The following is a 25,759-nucleotide window of genomic DNA, read 5'->3' on the forward strand; positions in this document are numbered from 1 at the left end:
ACATGGAAGAGCACTAACTGCCTCTCTGCAATTTGAAGCCCTTTGAAAAGGCTTGATGACGGTGCCGATTAGCTCACTCGCTCAAGTACTCACCCTCTCTCTTAGGCTCCATGCAAATAAACAAAAGCGCAATATCACCTTCAATAGTATCATCGCAAGCCAAAGTCGCAACAATCTGTATCTTAGTAGCATTAACAGTAAACAGTTAAGAACAAGGGCAAATTTAAGCTCGCAAAAGGAAAAAAAAAATAAAAAAAAAATATCAACATACAGAAATAAAACTATTTATAAGCGAAATCTCTGTATACTTGATGCCAAGGAAATCCTAAAGATCGCCCAGCTCGTCCACGTCGGATAGATTACCGTAATGGAAGAATTCGGATACAAACTAATATATTAGCTAATAGACGGCGGATTCAAGCCATACATATCTATGCATATACGGATTGCAACCAATCAATTCATCACTCAGTCCAATCTTTTGCACCGCAAGAAGTATAGACAGAGATAAAACCTTGACGTCCATGAACATGCAGTAGATGCAGTCTTATTACTCATCTATTCATTCATTCATTTCTTGCTTGCGCGCTTTCTTGCACGCTTTCTTGCTCGCATGCTTGCTTGCCTCCACCAGCACTACCACCAGCACCGCCACCACAGCACAGCATAGCATCTCCCAGCAAAAGACTTAGGCATCTAGGTATCCACAGTCCTCTCGCGGCTAAGAGACCCATCCATCCATCTATCAACATCCACTCCAAGCTCGGGTATTGTATCCATCAACTATCCATAAAGTCCTCCATCTACCCCTCCCTCAGCCGCCATCTCCGCTAAGTAAGGTAAAAACAACCGAATTTTGAACCCCCTTTGACGTGCTCAAGATTGGAAATAAAACGCCACCCAATGCCAATGCCATGTCAATGCCAAGCCAAACAAGCACCCATGCATGCACGCTCAAAAAAGAGACAAAGTCCAAGCCAGAACCTCAAGGAGGGAAAGGAAGAACGAAGGAGCTAATGTACAGACAAAGGCTAGCTAGCTCATCGCTTTCGTGAGATTCACTTGTGACGTTGTAGAAGCTGTATCTATGTAGCAACTACAGCAACTGTGCTGCCGCCACCATTGTTCAATAAAGGCTTCGTCATCTCTTTGTCCCCCTCGGTGGCGGGCTTGGAGCTGGAGGAGCGCTCGGTTAGTCCCGGCCGCCATTTGGAAAAGAGCTTGACAACCGTTGGTCTCGCGTCCTCGTCTGCATGATTTTGTCAATTAAATCTTTGAACAGTCACAAGAAGCTAGAAGGTAGAAAGGGGAGCTTACAGGTATCCCAAACATCCTCCACAGCATTCAATACCAGCTCTCTGACGGGCGGCCGGTACGCAACCAGGAACAGAAGGCTCTGCAGCGCCATGTTGACCGTCGCGGGATCCCGGCACAGCTTCTTCACCCGGTCCAAAACCTCCATGCTCAAGCCTGGGATATCACTGAGGAACTTAATGACCAAACCTCTATCCTGGCCGTCTAGATACGGCACCATGCCATCCAAGATCTTAAAAACCCACTTGTCGTAGTGCAGGATGGTGGCGTCTTGGTCGGCTTCTTTCATCTGCATCTTGTCGTTGTACCACTCCTCGCACAGCCAGGCCAAGGCGATGTCGATGCGTTTCCGGAAGTCCTCGAGGACGTAGCCGCACAAGAACTCACGGATATTATCGGCGAGGGAGATGTAGGATGGGACGTCCGATTCGGCTTTCAAGGAATCGAGCGCTTCGAGCCCGGCTGGAGCACGTGTAGCGATACGGGTCAGGATGGTGATCCATGCGTCTCGATCATATGCGCTAGCTGCAAGCCTGTTGATGCCGGCCTTGCTTTTCTTGCCTCTCTCTTCCAGTCCCCTCATCACGTCGAATACCTTGTAGACTGTCGACAGACCGACTTCGCTGGCCTGTGCTGTTGTTAAGGGTGGTGGTGCAGGGAGGGTAAAGCGGCCAGAGAAAGAGGGTATTGCGACCTTCGGCTCTTCCGGAGGTGCACCGTCGAGTTTGTTTAAAATTTGCTCTGCGTCTTCTGCTACATCAAAGTCTGGCTCGTAGTCATCTTCCTCTTCCACATCCAGATGAGCTGCGGCAGTGATTACGGCAGGCTTGGTGGCTTCCAAAATCTTGTACCTTTGACGGACACCCTAAAGTTTCGTTAGTCTCCAAATTCATATCTCAGAGATAATGCGTACCTCGACTGCTTGATTCAGCGTACTGGCATCAATCCTCTGCAATATCGTAATGCCAATCCTAAGGACCAGATCATCTGGCAGCTGTGAGACATCGAAAGCCTTCAAAGCCTCATCCGTAGTAACAGTGAAGAGTTCCGCAATAGTATGGGGCCCAGGTGCCAGAGGAGGAACATGAAATTTCGGGGCCAGGACCGGGGCAGGAGCTCCCAGCTTTTGTCGCTTCGCAGCATCTGAGCCATCTGTAGGCTCGGGGGCACCTCGCTTCCGTGACGACTCATCAAAGATATCTGCCCTGGCTCTCATCATCCGTTCAATATACTGGTGCATCTTCCCAGCAAGTGGATGTTGTTGATCACTAAAGTCTGTCAGCACTTCCCCAGTCAGTTAGATGGGAACTGGCATAGGTACCGCTTGAGGACATGGAGAAGCAACAATCTAGTGGTCTTTTCCATGGATTTGACCATAACACGGAGTTTGGGGTTCATGGGGGAATTGGCTTGCTTCAAAGGGTTGAAACTCAGGATGATGTTCAAGATCTTATTGGAAGTTTGGGGACGGGAACGAATCAGGATGGAAAGGGAGTTTAGGGTGGCATCGACGAGGATCGCATCGCTTTTCATGTCAGTTAGTTCGCATATGGGATGGGAGAGTACAGACCTGCTGTTTTCATGGAACACTGCTAGCATCCTATCTAACAGACCTGATGCCTCCGCTTCAAGATTCTTGGGTGGGATAAGAGGGTGATTTGACGGTACCATAGACAGAGAGACTTCGAGTGGTGTGCCGCGCTGGGAGGAAGTAAGTATTGTACGACCGCTGAAAAACGGATTATCCATACCCTCGGGTCAGCATCTGGGCCTTTGGTCTGTACCAGGACTACTTTCTGGGCGAATTTGATGCAACAGATACGCACACCAGGAATAGCCGTGTCCCACATCCGCAGAATTCTCGATTTAATCGCAGTCATCCGCTCCCATGTTGTGCTATCATACGAGTTGTTGATACTATCCAGGCATGCAAGTTAGACCCGACCCTTTGCTAAGACAGATGTGCCCGCCACGCGACCATCATCATAAACAACCAAGCGCAGAGAGCCATGGATCAATCCGGGTTATATAGACAGCGAGGATAGGTAATAACGGGCAGTTGTTCAAGACACATGCATAGGATTTCCAAGGGGGGAGGAATGGCTACATACATCCATCTCATCACCAGCGGGTACACGCTTGCCGCCGTCTGCACCACGCTCCTCACCACGGCAGGATCCTCCTGCGGATTCTCAATCATGTTCTTCAATGTCTCCAGCACCAGCAAGCTCAGGGTCTCCTTCTGCTGCGATGGCAGGGAGGGGGCCGCGAACGTCTCGGCCAGGAAATCGGCAACCCATCTTCGCAGCTCGACGCGCGCGCCGGGTGCAGCGATGGGCAGAATGCCTTGGATGATCTGCGGGTAGTGACTAGCATCGCTCAGGACGAGTTTGCGCGCATCGCCGAGTTGCTTGATCTGGAGCTCGACCGAGGAGTCCATGGTGAAGAGGAGCAGGGCAGGCGCTTTCAACAGCTAAAACGGAGCTCTAAGAGGAAATTCAGGCCTGCATCTACGGGTGTGACAATCGAATGTGGCATCAAGTAGGTACGGTATATGTCGTTGTCGCGGAAGATGCGGGCGAGGATGAAGGGAGAAATCGTGATGGAGTTGGGTTGAGTTGAGAACTCTTCTATGTATTGGTAGGTGGTAAGTATCTTTGTGCTTCCTTCATAGCTGACTTGACGCGCCTTCTGGAAAATAGACGGGCCGAGACCCGGGGATGGGCTGGCCCGAACCCTAGGCAGGCAACCAAGTAGGTACAGTGGAGGCGGGAACTTTCAAAGTCCATACCTATCAAAACATCCAACGACTTCTTAAGAGACCTCCCTTCGGATCTCGACCCAGCCGTCAATATGGGACTGTGCGTACCCAATCATCTTCCAATTTAATATGATATATCCATTCACCGACCCACCTACCTCCCCAACTTATCAATACCGCGCTGACCATCCCCTCCCCCACGGCGCAGTCTCCCCAAATCCTCCTACTATGACCAGCACTACAAGCAATCCGCCGCCTTGATCCGCGCCCGCCGCCCCTACCTGTTCAAGAACGCAGCGACGGGAGTGAGCCTGTTTGGTTTCTGCGTGGGTGTCTGTGAGAGCTGCCCAATTCTTTCCTCTCACTGTTCCTCCTACTCATACTCATAACTTCTTGAAATCCAATTCGGATATCTGCTGATTCTGCTTTGCTTCTTCAGACTGGTTCACCATCCGCGCCGTCTCGCAGGACGACTTCGAAGACGTCAAGGTTCCCGACGCGGCAACGCCGGTCCAGGCTCCGACGGCTGGCGCGAGTACGATGGCTAGGCAGTTCGACACAGCAGCAGCTGGCAAATAGAATAAGGATAAGGGCGTATGCAGGAATAGTGAAAGTAGGCTTCGAATTGGATTAGGCGAAGGCAGGAAAGAGTCCCCTCTATGTATGTGTATGATCGATCGATTAGCCTGGGAAGAGCCGTGTACATGAGGATTTCGCAAATAGGGATGATCGCACGGCACGGCATGGCATGACAGGGGCGGCGTTTTGGTAACAATGGGATTCTTTAGTATTCGTTAAGATATTTGACCTCATGCCAGAAATTCTCTTGGGGCGTCGGTCCGGTTCATTGTGAAAATCTCATAGATAGTTGCAGCCTGCTTCACCACACATATCGATCCCCGGGTAATAATATGCTACGCCAATAACTGCCACCCTGCCTGCCATGGGCCCATGTGTCTGTCTAGCTATGTATGTATACAAGACATGGTCATCAATCCAAAATTCCAACCAAGCATCGTCCGTGCTAAAGGTGCTAAAAGTAATAACCTCGAACGCCTGCCTGCGCCACATGTGCCCTGTCTGTCATTGGTTGTTGTATGAAAAAGGAGACTCAGAACCGACCCATCATCGCAGCAGCTTGCTCTCGCCTCACCTCGTGCGCGAATTCGCGCGGTACTTCAGAGGGACCCGCAGGAGGCGAGTGATGATGTACAATGTTGCTCTTTGGGAAATCTTGGCTATGCGACGGTGGGTGCCGGTTTTGCTGCGGGGATAGTGATGGTTGTCGACTTCCCAACGGGGAGGGTACGATGGTATGTGAGTGCGAATTGACGAACGGGTTATGAGGCGAAATACGACCCGTCATTGTGGAACTAGAATTGTTCGAGAAGGTACCAGAGATTGGCTGCACTCCAGGTTGGTGAGAGTGTCTTCGAGCTGGCGCTTGTGTCGATGTTCTGGGCGTTTGCTGAGCCGGTGTCTGCCTCTGGAGCAGATGCGCATGGGACGGATGTTGAGGATTAGCCCACGGCGTCTGTTCAATGAACTGTTCTTCAGCCGGCTTGAATCGAGACCTTGAACCAGCGTTGCGGAGCGCTTGCAATTCCTGCATAGGTACCGGCATTGGTTGAGCTTGTCTCGTTCGCTAAGCACGGTCAGCTTCTTGTTGTTCGCTCGGAGACTGTTCTTAGAAGACTGACCCCCATTTTCTCGAAATCATCTTCCAGCTCTGCGGCTGTGGCCGATGCCATTGTCGGAGCTGCAGGGAATCCAACATATTTCGCAACTCCACTAAGAATGGACACCTCGGTGTTATAAGCCATCTGGTTCTGAACTTGCTGTGCTTTCGTTGCCGGGTACTTTAGAGTGTAGTCCGGAATGCTACCAGCATGATTCCTCCTGTCGTGTTGGATTTCGTACCATTGCTTTCCGAGTTGCTCAAGCTTCCTCTCCCGGATCTCGCGAACTTCTTGTTGATACTGAACAAGAATCTGACTTCTTTTCGCCACTGAATGGTTCCTGAGATTCTGCATCTCAAGCGTGCGCAGGTTGTCCGCTATTCGAAGCTTATCGTCTCTCCGTGCATCGATACATTGTATCATTGCGAGGTAGTCTGGATGTGTAATTTTGTTCTGTCGCAGCATCGCTTCTTCTCGATTCAGTTGTTCTAATCGTTCATCGTAGACTCTGCTAGCGAGTTAGACGTGTTATTTCTCGAAGTTTGAAAACATTACCTGTCTCGGAAGGCAGTAAATTGCCGTTCGATGGCACTCAACTGTTCTAATGCAATTCGCTTTTTCTCGACTAATACTTGTCAACAGAGCCCAGGCAGCAATGCAAAAGCTCGGACTTACGTTCTTCCTCATTCTTGTTGGCAGCCTCGACTTCGTCATAACCCTCGTTTTCTGCCGAGCCTTCTTCGCCATTCCTGACTTCGTGGTCTCCATTGACAGCAACGTCGGCGTCCGGATCCTCACGACCACCGATGCCATTCTCCACGACCTTTTTCTTCTTTCGCCCTCGTCTCTTTGGCGATGTTGGCGCATCGATGATCTCTGGAGCCAGCTCCTCAGGCACGACAGCATCTCCAGCTTCCTCGGGACCTTCATTCTCTTGCGTTGCCTCACCCTCCTCACCAGACACATTCCCGCTGATTGGATTGGATAATTGTTCCTCGTAGTCAGGGTTAGCCTCGTCCTCGACCGCATAATCACGCCCGGGTGTCATCACTGAGCCAGTACGCTTGCGCAAAGGTTCCTCAAGGTCGTCGTCCAACGAAGTTCCAGCCATTATGGACCGTTTGCGCTTCCTTGTATCGGCATCTGAAGCAGACAGTAATGTCTTGACGATATCGCCCGAAGGTTCGTCAAGATATGTAGCAGCAGTTGTAGGTTCGAGTTCAGCTTCGCCCTGCTCAGAGCTCTTCGGTGAGTCTGGGGATTCGTTATGAGAAATATCGTCAGAAGATAACGGATCGTCGTCCTCATCGTCCTCTTCCATATCCATATCGGTAGGTGAGATTTGTTTGTTGAGCTTGCTTGGACTGTGTTTGTAGTTTTGGCTGGACATGACGAGGTCCTGTTGCTGTCGGAATTTAATGGGAGATTCTTCGAGACGCTCCGTCTCTGCTTCAGAATCGTTTTCGGAGGGGTTGCTGAGGTCCTCCGAGCCCTCTAAGTCCTCATCCTCCTCCTCGTCGATATTATTGTCCTCAATTTCGGAGAGACTGCTGGAGCCGTCTTCGCGATCGTCATCACCGACCTCAACTTCATTCAGAGCCTCCTCTGCTTGAGCTGCTTGCAGCAGGGCGTCGACCCCTAAGTCCATCGAAACACTCATTATACGCTTGTTATGCCCGTACCGAATAAGTCTTAGGTCTGCAGTAGTTACATGCCCTCTGTTCGACCAGCAAGCAGGACAAGATAGTCGGGGCGAGGGTTGTGCGCGCAAGTGTTTCCCGAGACTGGGGTTGTGAAGCAGAATTTGTCGGATACCGAGTAGCGGCGAGTAGCGGAACACACGAGGCAGCTGGCGCCAGGAAGTCCGAGCAGAATATGAGGAGGTGGATCGCGGTGGAAAAATGGTGGTGTAGGTAGTGCGTGCATGAGGGTGAAGCTCAACAGACCCTGGTCATTAAGGGCTCGGCGAATCGTCGGGCCGATCAAGCTACTACTAGCGCGTCTAGGTAGAAATTCTTGAATAGTTTAAAGTGCACAACTCATTCAGTATTGGGGAACAATTATTGAATATTGAAAACTACACTCAACATGGGAAAACGAAGTCGCAAAGATGGGGAGGCCTCTGAAAATATTGAGAAAAAGAAGGAGGAGAAGTCCAGCAGGAAAAGCAAGAGCAACAAGTCTCTGCCTGTAGAGGCAGTCCTCGACCCGAGCTTGGCCTTGCTGTTTGCGACAAGTGTAAGTCACCTAAACGCACAGTGGCATTCGGTATCTGAATACTGATCTCTCCAAAAGGCTGGTCCAGTCAAACCTCCTCCAAAATCCCGTTACCAGGAGCCTCCGCCGCCGAGGAAGCAAAAAATAGTCGACGAGGAATTAGAGCGCGAGGAGGGGGAAGCCGAATCCGAAGGCGACGACGAGGACCTGAGCAGCGTGGATGGGGACCTCGACGATGTAGACGTTGGAGATTTTTCCGAGTCCGAAAATGAAGCACAAGTCGGAGTTGAGCTAGAAAAAATCATCGAGGCATCCATTGCCAAACCCGAGCGCAAGCGAAAGAGAAAGGCCGAAGAAGAAGATCTCGAGGGGAAATATATGCAGAAGCTTGCCAAAGAGGAAGAAAAAGAAGAGGCTGAGCGTAAGGCAGAGAGACGGTTGAAGCGCCAAAGAACGATGGCCACGCAAGATCAGGACATGTCTGAAGAATCCGAGGATCTCGACTCGGACTCTGAAAAAGACGATGGGAGCGATTCTGATTCGGTTGAGAAGAGTGCAAGAACTGCGCCAGCAGATGTTCCGCTCCACGAGTCTCTGGCCCCGAGTAAGGATGCCGTAGAACTTGAGAAGGCCTCTCGGACAGTGTTCCTTGCCAATGTATCTACGCTCGCGATGACCGATAAAGCCGCTAAAAAGACTTTACTCGGACACATGGGCTCGTTCCTCTCTTCGCTTGCCCCTTTGGCAGGCAAGCCAGAGCATAAAATCGAGTCTCTCCGCTTCCGATCTACAGCCTACGCCGGTACTGCTCTCCCCAAAAAGGCCGCTTTCGCCAAGAAGGACCTCATGGCTGCGACAACCAAGAGTACCAATGCTTATGTAGTCTATTCTACGGCTTTTGCGGCTAGAGAAGCAGTCAAGAAATTGAATGGCACTATGGTCTTAGATCGTCATCTACGTGTCGATGGTGTGGCTCACCCGGCCAAAACAGATCACCGTCGCTGTGTCTTCGTAGGCAACCTCGGATTCGTTGACGACGAGAGCATGATGGAACAGGGTGGAGACAACGAGCGCAAACGTTCCAAGATTCCTTCGGATATCGAAGAGGGCTTGTGGAGACAGTTTGGTAAGGCAGGGACAGTAGAAAGTGTTCGTGTCGTACGTGACGAGAAGACCAGAGTCGGAAAGGGATTCGCTTATGTTCAATTTGAGGTCGGTACGTCCTATCCCGCATTTGATTAAATACTAAAATTTCCAGGACGCAAATTCCGTAGAAGCAGCACTTCTTTTCAACGAAAAGAAGTACCCTCCTATGTTACCCCGTGTCTTGCGTGTGGTTCGCGCTAAAGCCGTCCGCAAAACTGCTCTCGCCTCTGCCGCATCCCGCCCAGATCCTCGCAAAGGCAAAGTCAGCTCCAAACCCCGTATCTACCAACCGAAGACAAGCGCAGAATTGTCATCTCTGAAGGGCCGAGCAGGCAAGCTTCTAGGAAAAGCCGGAGCTGCTCAGTTCAGAAATGCAGCAAGTGGCGCCAACGGCACGGTGATGGGAAAGAAGGGAGATGGGAAGGCAGTAGTAGGTATATCGAAGACGCCCGAGAGTATCGTATTTGAAGGGTACAGGGCCAGCTCGAAGAATGGAAAACCGAAGGGTCTGAAGATGGGTGGGGAGAAGAAGGGCAAGGGAAAGCCGAAGGGTCGAAGTAGCGCTCGGGCCAGTTCCTGGAGAAAGTCTGGTGGTAAGAAGGTATCTTGAGCTGGGACTGTATTGTTAGAGTCTGCTCACAATTTGAACGAAATAGACTTCACAGGGACTTAGGAAATTTTATATGGAAAGGGGTGAAGATGCAGTTGGCAAGTCCTCGCCCTTTCGCTGCTTACAAATTATTTAGGAACGGTGAGGCTTCTGCGATTGTACCACTGGCATCTACTGCTTGCCGTGGCTACCTGTACTGGCCCGTATCTCACCACTGCGAAGGAGAGCTTTCGATTTATACGACTATTACTTAATCATCATGCCGATCGAACTTTGATTCACAAGTAAGAGAACGATGCAACAATAGGTATCGTACCGGCGGGCGCAAGTCAGATGTTTCCTGCTTGCTGTAATCGAGGAGAAAGAATTCAGTTCGATGACAAGGCAGTAGTCGTAGTATTGCTGCGAGAAGAAGCTGGCCACGATTTCTCCCACCGGCTTCGTGCGTACACTTTTCTGTGTAACCCAACGTAAACGTCGGATGTGATCATGGGGATGACCAGTTTTTCTTTTCGAGATAAGAAATGGTCTCGAAGATGTTGGTTGCTGTCGGACTGGACTGGAGATTTGATTTGCTCCGAGACCCGAGACGCAAGTACCGCCGTGTAAGTACGTACATATGTGTACACCATTGTCAACCACACCACCGCGATACATTCCGATCCGGGCATCTTGTCAGCACAGCACTGCACAGCAACCCTCAAGGTCTAGTTGCTTTCCCTTATACCCATTCTGCCTCGCCGTAAGACGGAGCCTGGTGACTCAGGATACGAGGACCGTTCGGGTCCGGAAATAGGACATAGTCATTCCAGAGCACATGTTCATTACTATTTGGCCAGATTATATCGCTCTGGGGATTGGAATTTGGAATACAGCTAGATTATCAAGTCTGATGACCTACGTATGCCTGTACCGTCGTGGGCTGCGGTTATCTTTATCTTCATTTTTTCTCTTTTTGTCTTCCATTTTGGGTCTGTTTTTTCCTAGCCGAACTCTCTTTTTGTCAAGTTCTGGTGTTCAGTCTCACCTCTAGTCTTCTTCCCCTTTTCCAGCCGAGCTTCTACGTAGCTATCATCGTTAGTCATGAGTCGTATTTCTTGCTCTATTCAAGCTTTGCTTTAGTTAGTTGAGTACGTCTTGGAGAGTCAAAATTTTGTTGCTTGATTGGCAGCTGGGCAGGCTCGGCTAGACTTCAACGGTTGATTATGCGGAGATTATGCAGTACTTACTTACCAGTGTTACTTACTTACAAGTCACCAGTATCACTACTCACTCACCAGTATCCTAATTCCCTGGCGCTATCAAACACCTGCAGCATGCACGTATGATGCACGTCAATAGTAACGCTGACTGCCGCTGTCGCATGGAAATCACCGTTTGAGCGGCATGGAAAGGACAGCATGGAAGGACGCCCTGGTTCAGCCACACAACACACATGGCTGATTCGCGAATGCACATACATTTCATCGGAACTTGACGACCAGTGTCTGCCATGCCCGCGTGATGAGGATGGATACGAAAGGTGCAGCGTACTGGCCTGCATACCGGCATCGCACCCTGGGGATAATCAGCCCTTACCATTATTTGGAACAAGTCTCAAGCCTCATTTTCACCTCCACGGCTTGTTTCCTTTTCAGTCCCCATGTTATAAAGATTTCTCTGGCCAGAACTATTCGTTTTCTTACAATACACCTCTCTTGGGTCTGCATCTTTTAGCTGCAAAAAATTCTGCGCAGGCACGCTCGTTTGTAACTTACATTAGCTCTATCAACAAACATTTTGGGACATGGGAAACTTTACATATGCTGTCAAAGCAGCTGTGGTGGCTTCGTTGGTATGCCATACAGCCCTAAAGCTGGCATAGCTCGCTGACATCTACAGCTCACGTCGTCTTTCTCGGCCGTTGTTGTGGAGAAAAGACAGTCCGTTGTGACAGGATGGACATATTATGGATGTCAGACAGAGGGCACCAACGTGCGGGCTCTTGCTGCGAAGTCGACAGCATATGATAGTATGACCCTCGAGTCTTGTGCCAGCGATTGTGCAGGATATACCTACTTTGGCACGGAGTACGGCCGAGAGTGTAGGAACTGCTTTCTTCTCGCGGCTGTGCAGGCTGACACGAGAAAGGCTACTGTGGCAACGCATTCGGAACTGGGTCTGCTATTGCACCTGCAGCCGATTGCAGCTTTAGCTGCAGAGGAAACTCTGCTGAGAAGTGTGGAGCTAGTAACCGGCTGTCTGTTTACACGGAAAGGTTGACAGGAGCGGTGTCGTCGGCCAATGCAGGCAGTACGACAAAAGTAGCAGCGACTACAGCAACTGTCGCGTCAACTCAGCCAGCTGGTCCGGGTCCCCAAAAGAGTGACATACCAGCTGGGTGGGCGTATTCAGGATGTCTACAGCATGTCCAGTTCCCTCCTTGACAAGAACCAATACTAATGGATCAGGGACAACATCCCCGCGAAAGAAAATGGGAATATTAAATTGTCAGTTCTCCCGTATAAAGTCTGGGATACGCAGACGAACGATCCCGTCTCATGTATCACTCGCTGTCAGCAATTTGGGTTCAATGCGGCAGGACCTGAGTACTCTTCACAATGCTGTAGGTAAACGCACGTTCGAATCTGGTCCGGGATAGGTACATACGCTGACTGACACTCGCAGTTTGTGGAGATATCCAGAACCTCCAGGTCGCATCTGCGCCAACCACCTCGACAAATCCCAATGATGTTCAGCAGTACACGTACTCTGCCCTTCCTCTCAAGTACGCCGACTCTGTGTGCAACGCGCTCTGTTCGGGAAACAAGAACTACTATTGCGGATCTGGAAACAGACTCACTTACTATACTTGGACGACCTCTCCTGTCAATTGGGCAATCCCAACTGGAAATGCGGGTGGCAAATACTCGCTCTTGATCGGAGGCGTTGTTGTGCCCCTGATAGTATCCCAAGCGATTACTGGCAAAGTTACGTTTTTGGAGAAAGCTGGAACTGGAGAGCCCAATGGCACTGGTGCCTACGAACGTATGTAACGAGCGGTCTCGGTATCATTTTTTATTTCAAGGCATCTTTGCTCTAGTCTCGAAACCTTCTTAGTCGGCCAAACACTGACTCCCCGGTGTCGCACAGTTGATCTTACTCAAATTAACACCTTTAGCATTGCATGGAGACAAATGACTGGTCTGAAAACAGATGTCTTCTGCGCTGCAGGTCTCACTCTTCCCGACAAGGCCGGAAGGCAAATCACCGTTGGTGGCTGGGCTGGTACGTCTAACTATGGTATCCGCTTGTATTGGCCAGATGGATCCGCTGGAGTCAAGGGAACGCAGCAATGGACTGAGGACCCCAATAACCTCCAATTGCTGGTCCCGCGCTGGTACCCTTCGGCAATGATCATGGCGAATGGCTCGATCCTGGTCGTCGGTGGTGAGATTGGTCAGAACGCAGATCAGCAGCCAAACCTGGAGATCCTCCCAAGAACAGGTGGAGGAACTGTCTACCTGGACTTCTTGCAACGAACGCATCCATTCAACCTCTACCCGTTCATCATGGTCGTCCCATCAGGCATATTTATCCTCTATTATAACGAGGCGAGGATCCTAGACGAGAAGACGTTTGCTACGGTCAAGATTCTGCCGAACCTGCCAGGTGCTGTCAATGATGCCACTGGAGGCCGGACATATCAGCTACAGGGCTCAATGGTCGCGTTGCCGCAGTATGCGCCTTTCACGGCTCCCGTAGGCGTCCTGGCTTGTGGCGGGTCCACTTCCAACGGGGGATATGCGATTGATAACTGTGTTTCTACGCAACCTGAAGCTGCAAACCCAGCTTGGACGATTGAGCGGATGGTGGGGTCTCTTTTGCTTTCCTCGCTTCTCAGATGTCGCTAATACGTGCCAGCCTTCCCGGAGAGTCCTGCCTTGCATGGCCGGTCTCCCAGATGGAACCTACCTCATTACAGGCGGCGGCCAGCACGGTGTTGCCGGCTTCGGACTTGGCGGCGCTCCCAATCTCAATGCCGTTTTGTACGACCCGTCCAAGCCAGTCAACCAGCGCATGTCAGTCATGGCCAACACCACCGTCGCCCGCCTCTACCACTCCGAGGCCATCACTCTCCTCGACGGCCGCGTCATGATCTCCGGCTCGGATCCCACCGGCGACTACAACAGTCCCCAGGGCAGCTGGCCCGAAGAGTACCGCGTCGAGGTCTTCACGCCCCCGTACCTGCTTTCCGGCCTCGCTCGCCCGACCTTCACCATCGCCACCAAGGACTGGCAATACGGCGCGGCCTACGCATTCGCGCTCACTTCCGGTTCCACGGCGAACCTGAAAGTGTCGCTTCTCGGCTCCGTGTCGTCGACCCACGGCAACAGCATGGGCCAGCGCACCTTGTTCCCCGCTGTCTCGTGCTCGGGGGCTACTTGCTCGATTACAGCGCCTCCAAATTCACACGTCTGCCCGCCCGGTTGGTATATGCTGTTCGTGCTCGATGGGCCGACGCCTTCCGTGGGCCAGTTTGTGAGGATCGGAGGGGACCCTGCGTCTCTTGGGAACTGGCCCAAGTTGGCCGGGTTTAATTTGCCGGGCGTGTAGACCAGAAGGAGGAAGGGGGCGAGCAGAAAAATGGTTATATCCTTATTTCATTATGTCGTTACGTCTAAGTATGTGAGGTTGGTTAGCGATGTTTATGGTTAGCGAGGTGCATAGTTAGCTATATTCCCCTGCTTCAAGCATCAAACTCATCTCGGTTTAGAATATAAATAACTACCCAATTGCGCTTAAATCTTTTGGGGAACAGCTATTCTGAATTTCTGGCCCTGGAAATTGCCTCCTCGAAACTAATGTGCGTGGTTTCCTAATTAGGAAACTGCCTATTCGGTCAGAGAACTTTTTTGAATTGCTGTTGTTGCGCGAAGCCTGCATCTCGAGTCTAAAGCCCCGAAAGTGCTCATTGAATCCGTTCATATGTTGCTGCCCTGTCTCTTGATCATTTCCTCGAACTCATCCTTCGCAGCCTTCATCAAGCTCGGGTCCGTTAGCGCCTCCAAGCCTGTAGCAGCGAGGGCCTTTCCAGCTCTCAGAGCAGCATTGTGAGCCTCCATCGTCCTTGCAGACTTCGCGAATCCAGGATTATGAGGCCCCTCCACACTTTCAATCTTGAAGCCCAAGCTCACACTCGGCATCGCATAGCTGATGTTCCCTTGATCTGTGCTCGCTTGCGTGGCGCCTCGGACGATATCTATCTTCGAGACAGGAATATCGCTACCGAGAGCATTCATCGCAGCTCTCGAGATCTTGCAGAGAGCCTGGTTGGGGACATGGTCATCATAGCTTATGACTTCAGTTATTTTCAACGTCGCTCCGGTTGCCTCGGCTCCAGCCTTGAAGCACTTGTTGACATTCGTCCTCAGCTCTGCCAGTCTTTGCTTGCTCAGCGCTCTTACAACGAACACGCCGGCGGCATATGCATGAATAATGTTGGGAGTAGCGCCACCATCAGTGATATGTCCCTGAATGATATCCCCTGGCATCGTCTGCTGTCTCAGCACACTCAGCGCATTGTACGCCGTAATCAGTGCATCAAGAGCATTGATTCCTTCCCAAGGAGCGGCAGCCGCATGTGCTTCTTTGCCAAAATACTCGACCTTGAAGCTCACGTATGCATTTGTCCGCATCAGTGCACAGTCGGCTACTTTTCCTGGATGGGAGATGAGGCTTATGTCGACTTTGTGGTCGGCGTAGGCTCCTGCATCTAGCAGTTTGATCTTCCCACCACCTCCTTCCTCGGCTGGGGTTCCATACAAAATGATCTTGCCGGGAAGGGAGAACTTGGTCATTGCTTCGCCGGCTGAGAGGGCCCCCGCCAAAGCGCAGGTGGCGATGAGGTTGTGGCCGCATGAGTGGCCGATCCCTTCGAGCGCATCTGATCTCTCAAGTCAGATTTAGCCAAAAAGAAAAAAAGAAAAAAAAAATCCACAGCAAGAGAGAGAACTCAACCGTATTCGGCATTGAAGCTAATCACCGGCCCTTTCTTCCCACTATCATACTCCGCGATAAAAGCTGTTGGGATGCCGTATGCAGAGGGCACTACCTTCCACCCTTTCCTCGTCTTCATGAATGTCGTCAGGGTTTCGTGAGCGAAAAATTCTTCATATTTCAGCTCTGGGTTGTCGTGGATCCTGACATTGACAGGTCGCAGAGCCTCGCTGATTGAATCGATATACTTGGAGACAAAGTCAAGATATTTTAAGGGTTCTTCCTGGGCTGACTTGGTGAGTAATTGCATTCATCCGGAGACTACACTCAACTGACCGATATCAATACTACCAAATGCTTGCGATGAATGTTGGTCTTGGCTAGTGGAAATTTCGACGTCGACGTATTCTTCCTCGTCGACCAGGTTGAGTCTGATGTCCATCACGTATGAAGAGTGGGGGGAGGGGGGTGTCTTGCAACCAGACTGACCACCCGTTCGATTCTCTCTTCCTAATTTATTTGGAGAAAGACTTTTTGGACATGTTTGGATGGCCGGCATAGTTGTCGTTCGTGAAAGTTAGGCCGTCAACAAACGATAAAAAATTGACAGTTGTAGGTTGTAGGCTTTATACACGCGACGCATATCACGAGGATGAGAACCTTTCGACTTTAAACTAGCTCTTCCGGCCACTTTCTTGTCTCCTATAAAGTTCAACAAACCCCGGAAATACTGCCAATATGTATATATACATTTTTTGGCCGGCTGCTCCTGTTTCTCTTCGCGTACAGATCCTTCTACATTTGGAATTGTATTATAAGACCTTGGAAAACAATCCGTACGGAGATGCGCCTGGATGCGACTGATCACGTTATTTAGAGAGCCACCTTTCGTTTCAATCAAGACCAGAGCAAAGCGATACAAGCATATCGTGATGGCCAAGACCTGTTCCTCAGGTAATGTATGTACAGCGTGCAGATGTACACTCCGCATATGCTAGGCTCCGAATGCGTCTTCAGCATATGCATTCAACCTATTCCCTTGCGATTCCATCCAGTATCAAGAGAAGCATTTAGGAAATATGCCAGAGGATGGGGCTTGACGGTCTAGGCGTTCGTGGATAATCGCTGAGCGTGTAACGTCAAGCAGGCGAATTTTTATTGCCAGCTCATCCGGTGCTCTAGACCGTCCAACATCCTCTCGGCTCTGTATGCGCCACATAATATATATATATATGTGTGTGTATATGTATATGTATATGGTAAGAAGACGCGTAGATTGTGATATCAGTTAATTATCACTACGTCTGATAGATAGTTTGAATAACTTTATTTAAATGACTAACGCTTTTAGCTGCCCGGCAAACTTTTCCTAGTATAATATTGCCGACGCTTTGTATCTCCCGGAACTGTGTTCTGCCTTACCCTTTATCGTGCCTGACTAGTCATTATATAGACCAATATTATATTTACAGGATTTGTCTCAGTCTCCCTCATTCCAGCAATATTACTTGAATTTTTCATCTTCGCTATCATCAGATTCTACTTGGTATTCAATACGATTGTATCAGCTGTTTTCGTTGCCATAGATAGATCTGATGTGTAAGGCAGGAACAAGCTTTGAGATTAACCATTTCACAACACTTGATTATTAGAAGGAAGGAATTAGAGACTAGTCTGTGATACTTCGAGAGCAAATACTGCTCTGCCACCCTGTTGAAAGACTACGCAGGAATAATATTAACCAAAACAAAACATATTGAAACGAATCGAAGCGAGCTCGCTTCGAGCCCCTATTCGGCCAAAACACATTCACAGCTTGGAAATCTTGAGCATCAAAGTAAAACAACTGAACGATCTTGAATCGTTGATTTATACACAACATGAGCAGCCTTTCAATTGTAAATTTATATCGCATTGATGATTTGGTCCTTTTTAAATGTCTCATCCTTCAGCTGCCAGCTCCTTTAGCATTCAAATTCCCGAGAACTACCGGGAAAATAGATATATCACCATATATTTCCGACAATAAAATAATCATGGCCATGGGGCCTAATGCTAATCTGAACTGGAGATCTGAGGAGTTGGCAAATAACTTCTCCTGGCTGACTGTCCTCGGGACCTTGACCGAGCCACCACTTGACGCGCTAGCGACACGACAATTGAGTAAAAGCGTATCAAGGATTTATTCGACAAAGCCCCTACAATCATGGGGATGCTAGTGTGGCTAGAATATTTCTGTTTTCAGGAGGTAATGTAATTCCACCGGCATCACCGGGCCTGCAGTCATATCTTCGAAACCTCATAAATATGGATAACGATACAAGGAAAGGATAAAAATAAATACAAGATGTACGCTAATCACTGGTTGCACAAGTGATAGTTCCTCGCTGCAAGTTTGTAAATGTATGTATCGTCTAAAGACCGAGTGCTGACCAAGTTGCATGGAATAAAGTACTAGGTACCTAGATTTTGAAGAATCGCGAGGACGCAATACTGCCCAAGGCGGTGAAGCTAAAGTGGTTCTGGTGCCGCGTCTTGAACGCGATTTTGTCCATCGCTTCTCAACCCTACTGCAACTTCATCTGCGCCTCCAACTCCAGCTCCACGGCTTCCTCCTCATCGAATTCACCCTCTCGACAACATCAAAAGTGAGGATATGCTTGCGGCAGATGGAGTAGAGTCACGAAAGTAGGTCTCGATGCAGGTTACACCAAGGGGATCCAGCCATAGCGCTCGCAGCAGCCATGTTCGAGTCGGCGGCGGCTGCTTTGAATCCACCACCATCCCTCCAAGCACGACCTCCAACACCACCCCGAGAATCTGTTAACAGCGGACCGAAACCTGGCTCTCTTGGCCTCGAAAAGTTTCACTTCACCAATTCGAATCACAGAAGGGCATCTGCACCAGCCGCTAGTTCTGTCACCACAGACGACTCGCCTGTAGATAATCCTGGCTCGTCAACAAAGTCGGGGAAGAAGAGGGTTCTGTGGTCAGAGTTCACGGAATACTCAGACCCCCCCACTGCTTCATTCGACGGAAAGCATATCACCCGGATGGTCCAACCTTTGGCCCCTTCCTCCGAACGAAAACCCTCTAAGTCTATCCTCAAGACATACAATGTCCGTGAACAAGAGTACAATGGTGTAGGGCCAAACGCGAAATTGCTACCTCTCCATCATCACGCATCTTTTGCAGCCATGCTGGACTCGATAGTACAACAGTTGGCGGGAAATGATAGGAGCTCGAAAATGGATGCATACCTCATGTTGTCCAGTACACTGAAGGCGTCTGAAAATGTACCGGACTTGAAGGCATTGAAGCTTAAGATGGGAATTCTGTGCCAATTAATTGGGCAGGATCTTTCTCAGAAGCTGGAGAATGGCAAGCCCGACACCTCTCTGGTGGTCAATGCTTTAGTCCTGCTCTCGAGTTTTCTTCAGAAACACGCGGTGTCAGCAATGTTTCCGGCGGAATTTTCCGTACAACTTGTGGATCATTCTATCAAGACCTTTGAGGAAGAGGCACCGTCCAAGGAAATCATCAAGCATCTGATGTTCATCTTGGCCCAGCAGAACTTCTCCTTGAAAGTCATGAACGAGAAAAGAGTCGGGAGGTTGATCACGGCGTTACACAACATCGGAAGCCACCTCAAAGGCAAGAGCATTGCTATGTGGAGGATCAGCATATTTCGGGCATTATTGCGGCAGTGTCGTAATCATATGATGGCCAACTCGTCATGGTATGTGGACATGTTCGACGGCATGCTCAACAGTCTCAAGGAAATCCGCACGCAGGCAATCATATTCGCTTTTGAGGCTGCCATTACTCTTGGTATCGAGAGCAACGCTACCAGGGCCGTTACGCATGTGTTCGCACATCAGCATGACAAGGAATCTTATGCGAAACACTACACCGGTAAATTGGAAGATATGTTGAGGAAGAAAGTTGATTGGGATAGCGCTACAGTACCACAAATATGGAGCATCGTGATGTTGTTCTTCCGTTCAAGCCCTAACGCTTTGGAACAGTGGCAATATTTCAACTCGTTCCTCAACATCATCCAGTTGTGCTTCAACTCTAGCGATATACCGACCCGGACAGAAGCTAATTTTGCCTGGAATCGCTTCATATTCGCCCTCCAACCGAACGAAAAGACTTCTAAAAAGTTCCGCGGTTTGCTTTCTCAGGCTCTCTTCACCCAACTTAAGTCACGCAAACATGGGCGAAAAGCCGCACTAAGCAGTATGAATATTCTGTTATATTACGCACTCAGGCCTCAATCTTCCGCGACTCAGCTAGAAATTTACTGGGATGAATATGTCGCTCCTCTCGTGGATGCGTGTCTGACATTTGCAAAGGAGCGTGAGGGTCCAGAAGTGGCCAAGCAAGAGGCTATGGATGCATGTATTATTCTCCGATGCCTATTTGACACGACAACACAACGAAAGTGGTCGGAGACGAGGGCTATCGATAGCCTTCAACAAGCTGTCATGAGCTCGTCAGAACTCCCAGCACTCGATTCGAAGTGGCTACGCAAGAATCATGCTCGAGTTTTTAAGGTCCTGGCGCCGCTGATGGAGAAGCTATATTGGGATCTTGGCCACGATACGCCTATCACACGACTTTGGAAGACCTACATTGCGTCCATTTCTTCGCCAGCAGTGACGGAGATTAGACCTCATCTTGATACCATGTCTTGCATTGCCTCGATATTTGGCATGTTACACAAATTTTGGACAGTCGGTGGAGAAAAGCTCGGAAATTTGCCCCCAGCAAACGCCTTTTCTACGGCCGAGAAGTCAGCAGCGTTCTTGAAAGGATTCGAATGCATCATTTCTTCAACCATTGCTGGTCTTCGTTTATCACCCTTCGAGGGCGAGAGGAAGATCTCAATTGCACACGATTCCTTCTTTGCGGTCGACACCCCAACGCATCAGCAGCCACGGAAAATTCGCAACGAAAGCAGGACCCCGTTGAAGCATCTTGTCTTACTGTGGACCAGTTCTTCGCCTGGGCTGCAGTACAGCCAGCCATTCATGGATATGGTCCACCGCGTAGTGTCAGAATTCATGGGGGCTCGGCCAAAGAAAAACGCCAAGATGGAGCTTATCAAAAGTCTCTTCCACCTTTTGCCCACTGATAATCGCGACTCGTCTCGGGCTATTTGGCAAGTTCTTGCCGGCTTTGCCGCTACCATCATCAGCATGAGAGAAGATCAAGATAGTGGAAGTGACGAGCAACAACTTGGCGTGGCATATAAAGAGCTGGTTGAGATTCTAAGACTCGGCGTCAATTTTTCCCCAAATTCCATTCCTCACAATTGGGAGACTCTTTTCGATGCATTGATTACCTCAGTCACTATCAATGTCGGCGATGCAGGGAGGGCCATCGCTGTTGTTGAACCCCTCGCCAAGTTTTTTACTACCTCAGTACCAGATGTCGATACGGAATCAAGAGGACTGTTCTATCTCAGTTTCATCCTTGAAAGCGCAACTTACCCCAAAGACCGACGGGCTCTGGACGCAGCCTCAAGGAGATTAACAGGGGGTCCTGCCACCCAAAAGCCCTCGACCTTTGACCCATACATTCATTTGTACGAGTATGTAAGAATCGGTTTGGAGACAGCCTATGACACCCACTCTACTGATCACCTCTCCGAGAACGCGGATATCGTTTCAGCCACGACATATTTGCTAAGGAAATGTCCCGTTTCGTTGATTCTGCCTGTTCTTGCCAAACTACAAGCGGGCATCGCATGCTGGATCATCGATAGCGAGGCGAAGCTGGATAGTGGAGATTTTTTGTCGAAAGAAGTGAGTACCTTGGTTCTCTTTCTCGATCGCTTGCTGACAGATATAGGTTGCAACCATGTGGGCGATGGTAAAGAAGCTGATTTCTCAATTGCTCGATGATTATAGTCATTCGAAGGTTCTGAATGAGCTGGAGATGTTGATTTGCGCGGGGTTAGACAGCAAGCACGAGGGAATTTTCGCAGGAACTATTAAATTCTGGAACGATTATTTTGGCTCCTGCGAAGAACCTTTGCACTACCCAGATTATATTCAAGAAATTCTTCTAAGAGTCCGTCGAGTTGCTGAAATCCAGCTCCCTTCTTTCCCAGACGACCTTGATGAGGACCTTTCTGCAGAGACAAGACAACCGAGAGATTTTCTCGATACCCAGGATTCGTTCTATCCCCCTCCAGAAGAAGAGTCTCCTATGACAAAGAGATTGAGGTCAACGACGCCCCAAGTTCTGATCCAGGTCAGTCGGTCGATGTCGGCAAAACGATCTCGCGAGAGTACCCCTACTTTCAGTAAACGGAAGCCAAGAAAACCGGACGTCACGCCACGACTTCGTCATGATGACTCGCAGGTCCAATTCGAAGCTATTGAGTCTTCGCCAATGGCAGATAGAGTCATGGATTCTCAGCTTTTGACGGATAAGCAGAAAGAGACCAAGGAGCGCCAATACGCTGACCAGGCCATGTTTCCCGACCTCAAGTCCACTCCGGTGCCTAGAGAGAAGTCGACGCCGAGAGGTCCTGAGCTAGAGCTTCCTACTCATCGTTCCTCGTCGCAACTGCGGACTAGAAATGCGGGGATTGATCGAGACACCACACCTAGTCTTGTCCTTCCAAGTGACGACGATGGTTTTGTTGCCTCTTCCCCGACTCCTACACGACCAATTCGGGATGAAAGTAGAATCGTAGACCCTCTATCATCTCTACCCGAGGCCGCATCAAGAAGAGCCAGACCTTACAAGAGCCCCCACAAGAGCCCTTACTTGAAGGCCACTCCATCTCCCAATTTTTCACCAGTGTCCGAGAACGGCCAATCGGTGCTTGTTGGTAAAGCTGTAAAGCCTGTCGCCGATGATGAAATCCCATCATCTCCACCGGACACGACGTCTAAAGGCGATGAGACTATGGATCTAGATCATACAGCGGAAATTAATGAGGCGCGTCTCGGACTTCCAGAGCTTGAGCCATTGAATGAGGGTCAAGAAGTTGTCAACGAGACACCTTCCCTGGGACCTTCTGCTCAAGTAAATCCCTTTCTATTTACCAACACCACGATTTCAAGCGTCCAATTCTCCCTCACGGGACGCCATAAGTCACCTGCGGAAGACGCTCCGTCGGGTCAATTGATAGCTCCTCATAGAGAAGAAGAAGAACCGAAGTCGGCAATGGAAATCGACAGCAAAGAATCCCCACCAGTTGGACTGGATGCGGAACTTGCGAACCTAAATGAATCTGCCATGAGGCCTATATATGATTCTCGGCCTCCTGGCACGCCTGCTCAGCACTCTGTCAACCCTATTAGCCCTCCAATCGGCGATTTCATCGATACGAACTCCAGCCCTGCTTCTTCCGACAAGCAGGTCTTTGGAGATGCCGTACCCTCTCCATTCGTGCTGAGGGGTAGGCCCATACCAGTCCAGACACCATCAACTCCAACCGAATTCGGCAATGACTCGAGCTTGGTTCGTATGATGGCCGAATACGATGAACTTGTTGCTACAAGACCCGTTGCCTCAAGACCCGTTGCTTCTCCCACAAACAATTCTACACGACGAAGTCCTCGAGTATCTTTGTCGAAGTCGGAAATTCCACCTACGCCAGAAGTTCGGATTGCATCGGCTCGCAAATCACCATTGAAGCAAACAACCAACGCCCGGAATCTCGTGGACAAAGAAATTACCTATAAATCAGATGCACTCAAGTCTTCTTCGATAGCTTCGCTGATCCCAGATACGCCCGGTGTCAGGGCCAGAATACCAATCATTGGCGATGATGGAGTCGAATACAACGAGGAAGATACTATCGTCGTCGACACCTCCAGCCTTGACAGATACCAGCCTAGAGCCAAGCGTGACAGCAAGAGGGGTAGAAAGCGAAAGCATCCAGACCTCGACGGAGATTCGAATGAAATACCTGACAGCCAGGACTCCGCGGCTGTACCGGATAGTGGGTTCTTTGCATTCACTTTCAGGTTTTTGACTGACGCCTATAGACACTTCACCAAGAAAGTCGTCTTCAAAGAAGAAGAAACGTAGAGGACGACGACCTAAGAGAGCTTCTCAAATTAAACATGATGAGTCACAGTCTCAAGAGGTCGACTCGAGTCAAGATATGTATGATGGATCGGTCGATCTCGATGCACCAGTGTCGGGAACGAACGTCGACGGCACTGCGGTGTCGTTTGCTGACGCTGAGATGGAGGACATCGACGGAGAGGTCGCCCGTACAAGCACGCAGAGCTCCGAACATCCAGTCGAAGGAGAGCATGCTCGAAGTGACAAGCAGATTCTCGGGGAAGTTGAGTCTAAGCTTTCTTCGACTGGTGGCGTCCATGGACCCAAGGAGACGCTTTTCAGGGGCCTCGAATTCTGCCAAACTACTGAAGAGTCTTTAATTGAGGATACCATGGCAGATTTGGAGCCCGAAATTGAACAACAAGTTGCTACCGAAGGTAGCGTTGACAAAGGTTCTTCAGGCTCCTACGGGACAAACGACCCATCTGTCGTCATCATTGAAGAGACGCGCGTCGAAGATTCCAGCTTTTTACGCAAATCTAGCTCGCCCGTCATTGAAGAAAAAGTTATCGGTGATTCGATTTCGTTGGATAGCTCTGGCTCAAACGCCGAGACGGGGGTCAGACCTGAGGAGGAGGTTGTATCGCGCGAGGTTGTCATAGTACAGGCCTCTGCCACAGAGCCGGGAGTCTTTTTAGGGGCCCAAACTAATGTGGAAGCGCTTGTCACAGTTGAAAGCATGGCCCACAAACTTCAGAGTTTGCTCAAGGACTTGCAGACGGCGTCGCTGAGCAGAGAGGACGTGAACAGACTCGAGGATTTATTTATGGATGCGAAGGGGCACTTGTATGATGCTGCACGGAGGGGCCGGCGATCAGCGGATAAGGGTTTGTAAATTTGCATGGCGTGGCGTTGCACAGCGAAGTGCTTGGATTTTTTTTTTAGGCGACCCTTTTGGGCAGGTGAACATTTTATGAGGTATCAGGTGTACAAAGGTGGCATTGATGGAGTAGCATGACGAACTCAGTGTAGAGACAGAAAGAGATACCAATAATAATTGGCGGGTTTGGTTGCCTTGTAGTGAGCTCAATGAGCAAGGTACCATATGTAGATTTCTGATGTGTTGATATATCTTTGGATATTTGAATAAACTCAAACCATCACAGGAGGTATTACAAAAAAATGAATATGGGCACAAGAGGAGAGTGACATTGGTCGCCCCTATCCATGGTAAGAGTAGTGACCAGGACTCATTAGCTTCACCTTATGTTACAGTAAAGCTCCAAGTTTCAATAGTATCGATATAAGTATATATCACGAAGCTCTTTAAGATGATAGGAACGGGCTTTACGCCTGATTTTCGTTAGGAGCTTAATAGGACTGTTAGTTTGTTATTCCTTGACTTGGCAATACAACAGGTTGAGGAAGGAATCGAGGGTGGACTGGACCCTGGATGAATACTTAACTGGCGTCGTACCTGATAAGGTCATCTTTCGCAGACCTAGACTCTACAGTCCCCGACCTGCCGAAAGCACTTCTCGCTATAGCGAGCGACCGCAGCTGGCTTGTGAGACTTGGGAGAAGAACCGGCTCGGGGTGATGGCAGAAGAAGCAACATTTTACTTTGTTCTCGCTTCAAAACTTTGGCTTCTTGTTCCCTTGTTTTCAGCAGTACCTTCCTGTACACTTCAGTCCACTTATTCTCGATGTCTGAAATTTCGAAGGAAATCGCACACAGAGACTCGGAGAGACGATACTGACGTGTCGCGAGTTGAGAGCTCTTAATTTTGCGATAGTCGGCAAGAAAACACTACTTGTTACAAATAGGTGAAGACGGGCACGCTGAAAGTCAAAAAAAAAAAAAAAAAAAAAAAAAAAGAAGAAGAAGAACCCCCCCCCCCCAATACAAGCACGCCATGCAGGAACTCAAAGATTACACTCAAACACTCGGTACCCTCGTCTTCAAGTCCGAGAATACGAGGGCAGACTTTCTCCTTTGGAACCATACAAGTGATT

The 25,759-nt window shown here is 49.6% G+C and overlaps 7 protein-coding genes across 7 annotated transcripts; 4 read left to right on the forward strand and 3 right to left on the reverse strand.

Annotated features, from left to right (window-relative positions):
• Positions 1-1,085: 1,085 nt before the first annotated feature.
• Positions 1,086-3,754, reverse strand: L3040_005190 (uncharacterized protein; the record flags this gene model as incomplete). Its single annotated transcript, XM_007296991.2, has 7 exons — positions 1,086-1,249; positions 1,318-2,179; positions 2,228-2,582; positions 2,636-2,839; positions 2,885-3,015; positions 3,066-3,231; positions 3,426-3,754. 7 exons carry the CDS (start codon positions 3,752-3,754, stop codon positions 1,086-1,088), a joined length of 2,211 nt encoding a protein of 736 aa, XP_007297053.2.
• Positions 3,755-4,167: 413 nt separating this feature from the next.
• Positions 4,168-4,654, forward strand: L3040_005191 (uncharacterized protein; the record flags this gene model as incomplete). The annotated part of the gene is made up of 3 exons (XM_007296992.1): positions 4,168-4,175; positions 4,284-4,411; positions 4,515-4,654. The coding sequence occupies 3 exons, from the start codon at positions 4,168-4,170 to the stop codon at positions 4,652-4,654; spliced, it is 276 nt and encodes a 91-aa protein (XP_007297054.1).
• A 532-nt stretch (positions 4,655-5,186) lies between these two features.
• L3040_005192 (uncharacterized protein) lies at positions 5,187-7,414 on the reverse strand (the record flags this gene model as incomplete). The annotated part of the gene is made up of 4 exons (XM_066157270.1): positions 5,187-5,720; positions 5,776-6,262; positions 6,310-6,379; positions 6,430-7,414. 4 exons carry the CDS (start codon positions 7,412-7,414, stop codon positions 5,187-5,189), a joined length of 2,076 nt encoding a protein of 691 aa, XP_066011583.1.
• Positions 7,415-7,842: 428 nt separating this feature from the next.
• L3040_005193 (uncharacterized protein) lies at positions 7,843-9,727 on the forward strand (the record flags this gene model as incomplete). The annotated part of the gene is made up of 3 exons (XM_007296994.2): positions 7,843-7,992; positions 8,050-9,183; positions 9,230-9,727. The coding sequence occupies 3 exons, from the start codon at positions 7,843-7,845 to the stop codon at positions 9,725-9,727; spliced, it is 1,782 nt and encodes a 593-aa protein (XP_007297056.2).
• Positions 9,728-11,513: 1,786 nt separating this feature from the next.
• On the forward strand, positions 11,514-14,323 carry L3040_005194 (uncharacterized protein; the record flags this gene model as incomplete). Its single annotated transcript, XM_007296995.2, has 7 exons — positions 11,514-11,561; positions 11,609-11,810; positions 11,858-12,107; positions 12,178-12,332; positions 12,395-12,754; positions 12,860-13,578; positions 13,631-14,323. 7 exons carry the CDS (start codon positions 11,514-11,516, stop codon positions 14,321-14,323), a joined length of 2,427 nt encoding a protein of 808 aa, XP_007297057.2.
• A 368-nt stretch (positions 14,324-14,691) lies between these two features.
• Positions 14,692-16,148, reverse strand: L3040_005195 (uncharacterized protein; the record flags this gene model as incomplete). The annotated part of the gene is made up of 3 exons (XM_007296996.2): positions 14,692-15,653; positions 15,728-15,994; positions 16,043-16,148. The coding sequence occupies 3 exons, from the start codon at positions 16,146-16,148 to the stop codon at positions 14,692-14,694; spliced, it is 1,335 nt and encodes a 444-aa protein (XP_007297058.2).
• A 2,302-nt stretch (positions 16,149-18,450) lies between these two features.
• On the forward strand, positions 18,451-24,638 carry L3040_005196 (uncharacterized protein; the record flags this gene model as incomplete). The annotated part of the gene is made up of 3 exons (XM_007296997.2): positions 18,451-21,519; positions 21,566-23,675; positions 23,722-24,638. The coding sequence occupies 3 exons, from the start codon at positions 18,451-18,453 to the stop codon at positions 24,636-24,638; spliced, it is 6,096 nt and encodes a 2,031-aa protein (XP_007297059.2).
• Positions 24,639-25,759: the final 1,121 nt, after the last annotated feature.

Source organism: Drepanopeziza brunnea (genome assembly GCF_022702325.1).
Source record: "Drepanopeziza brunnea f. sp. 'multigermtubi' strain 214-2 chromosome Unknown ctg8, whole genome shotgun sequence".
NCBI classification, from domain to species: domain Eukaryota; kingdom Fungi; phylum Ascomycota; class Leotiomycetes; order Helotiales; family Drepanopezizaceae; genus Drepanopeziza; species Drepanopeziza brunnea.